This window comes from Poecilia reticulata, linkage group LG12 (genome assembly GCF_000633615.1).
Source record: "Poecilia reticulata strain Guanapo linkage group LG12, Guppy_female_1.0+MT, whole genome shotgun sequence".
Classification (NCBI taxonomy): domain Eukaryota; kingdom Metazoa; phylum Chordata; class Actinopteri; order Cyprinodontiformes; family Poeciliidae; genus Poecilia; species Poecilia reticulata.
In genome coordinates this window covers 25,744,795-25,747,398 of record NC_024342.1, presented here as the reverse complement: position 1 = coordinate 25,747,398, position 2,604 = coordinate 25,744,795, and the positions used below count along the sequence as shown (strand labels likewise).

The window sequence follows — 2,604 nt, the reverse complement described above, 5'->3', positions numbered from 1 at the left end:
ACCCTGACCCGTCCAGAGGGACCCCGACCCGTCCAGAGGGACCCTGACCCGTCTAGAGGAACCCTGACCCGTCCAGAGGGACCCTGACCCGTCCAGAGGGACCCTGACCCGTCCAGAGGGACCCTGACCCGTCCAGAGGGACCCTGACCCGTCCAGAGGAAACAGTCCTGCTGTAATCTGACTCCAGTCTCTCTTAGGACTTACTTGAGGGCCTCATCTTTGTCCAGCGGCTCCTTGCTGTTGTCCAGTCGTCCGTCCACCTCACTTTCCTGATCAGACAGAGACAAGAGGACATGGAGGACATTTTAACTGGTCATAATGAAGGGAGGAAGCCTAGACAGAAATATGACCAAGTGAAACGGTAAAAACATTCACATGATGAAAACATGGATTCAGTTTATCATTTTATAAACTGATTCTGTATTCATGCATCTCTGATTAGAAACATGAGTGAGATTCTTATGAATGGTGAACAGGATGCAGCAGCAGCTGGAAGCTTCCATCCAGCCATGTTGGATCACCGGTTTCCTCTCCACACTGACTGAACGATGGAGACTCACGTTGGCTTTGCTGTTCTTCTCGGCATTGCTGATGATCTGAGTCCGCAGGATCAGCACCTCCTCCTTCCGGGCTTCCAGCTCCTCGTTGGCCGACTTCAGCTGACCGAACAGCAGGTTGTATCCGTCCCGCAGCTCATTGGACGAGCTGTCCTGCGACGCCCGCTCGACGATGGTCTTCCTCAGCTCGTTCAGGTCGTTCTTCAGTTTCTTGTTCTCAGTTTCGAGCTCCTGTCTCTGATGAGGAACAGCTGCTGTTACCATCCAGACTAACTGGGTTCACTGGTTACAATCGGACATTATTGTAGTTTAATGATCATTCAACATGATAATTATTTTACATTTTTAGCTACTTTGCTAAAGAAAGTTTAAACCATGAACAACTCTAGAAAATGTTTCCTGTAATTAATCCTGTAAGTCTCACCCCCACCACCAGGTGGCTCCACTGCAGCACATTACTGAACTGATGAGGTAAATCCAGGAAAGGGAAGTCCGTCTCATCCAGACTGATTAGTACGGGCTGGGCAACGTGTGGGGGAGGGGCTGGTCATGTTGTAGGTAAAATGAAGCATTCTGGGAATTTTCAGGTCGACCAACAGTTTTTCCCCTGATGCTGTTGATATTTTACATGGTGAAGAAGGAAATGGTTCGGTAATAATTCATTCCCAGAGTTCAACCATGAGCTGGTTGTCTGATGGAGCATCAGTCAGAATGGGGCCATTCTGCAGAGGTCAAAGGTGAACACTGGCTGTGTCACATCTTCACACGCAGACAACAACCAAGCTGAGACGGGTGGTCATCATCCGCTGATCAGACACAGCAACTGTTGGTCACACCTGGACCGGATCTGGACCGGTTGTGGATCGGAACTGAAACGGACCTGGACCGGACCTGGAGCGGTTCTCTGTCATTCTTAACACATTTCAATCATGGTCAGTTCTGCCGAGTTTGCGTAAATCTACAGCCGGCGTGTCTCTCTGCCATCTGTCCCTGACGTCTCAGTCTCGCCTGTTCTCATTGGTGGATGAGCTATTACTCCCATCACCGTGACAACACTAACCACTAGACCGGTTCTGAACTGGTTCTGTGCAGTGACTGGTTTTACTGGTGTTGGTGCAGCAGAATCATCTAGAACCACGTGGATCTCTGAGGACCCGATCGGCTCCGGTTGCTCTGGTACCTTCAGGTTGTTGTAGGCCAGATCTCCTGTTGCCACATCAGGCGTTGGGGTCTTGGGCTCCGGACCCTTCAGAGGAAGATCAGGAGTTACTCTGGTTGTTTGGACTCCGGGTCCGGAGGCTGCACTAGCAGAACCGTCCCGCTCACCTTGGGCTTGGCCAGCTCCTCCATCTTGTCCAGGTTGACCTGCAGCCTCTTCCTCTCCGTCTCCAGCTCCCTCACTCGTTTCTGCAGCTTCAGGAACAGGCTGATGTCCATGGCAGCGTTCTCCACTCCCATCTCCTGAAAACCCAGCAGCACACAGAATGGACCTAATCTGAACAGAACACACCTGTACTCACGAGGCTCCGCCCCCGACTCACATCCACCAGCTCGATGACGCCCTCGGTGTCTCCGACCTCGGACACGGACACGGACGGGGGGTTAGAGTCCGGCTCCAGGCTGCTCTGGTTGGACGGGTTCCTGTGGTGGCCGGGTTGGAACTGGAGGGGGAGATGGACTGATGAACTTTGGTTCTGGTTCTGTTAGACGTGGTCCAGTAGTCCTGATCCAGACTAAAGGATCCGATCAGAGACCCAGAACATCTGACTGATCTGTCTGTAGAAGAACCAGAACTGCTGTTTCGTTTCTGGTCGTTTTCTGATTCAAAGTTCTGGATGGATCTAAAAACCCGGTCCGGCCCGCCGCCTGTGGCAGAACCAAACTCCTGTTCTGATCCAGTCAGGGGCACCAGAACCAGTCTGGTCTGGTCCGGGTCGACTCAACAGAACTGGTCCGGGTCAGGATAATCAGAACCAGTCCAGATCAGATCATTAGAACCGGTCCTGGTCGGGTCATCAGAACCGGGTCGACTCATTAGAACTGGTCC

At 52.2% G+C, this 2,604-nt stretch overlaps 1 protein-coding gene across 3 annotated transcripts in view; it reads right to left on the bottom strand.

Annotated features, from left to right (window-relative positions):
• Positions 1-2,604, bottom strand: part of myo5b (myosin VB) — a 25,616-nt gene that overhangs the window by 2,797 nt on the left and 20,215 nt on the right. For 2 of the 3 annotated variants that reach the window (XM_017307755.1, XM_017307756.1), the window contains exons 25-29: positions 2,099-2,218; positions 1,884-2,018; positions 1,738-1,803; positions 561-794; positions 205-269 (exon numbers count right to left, since the gene is read on the bottom strand). In XM_017307755.1, coding sequence (XP_017163244.1) covers positions 205-269; positions 561-794; positions 1,738-1,803; positions 1,884-2,018; positions 2,099-2,218 — 620 coding nt within the window. The remainder of the gene's footprint in view (positions 1-204; positions 270-560; positions 795-1,737; positions 1,804-1,883; positions 2,019-2,098; positions 2,219-2,604) is intronic. The other variant, XM_017307757.1, reaches the window with a different exon arrangement.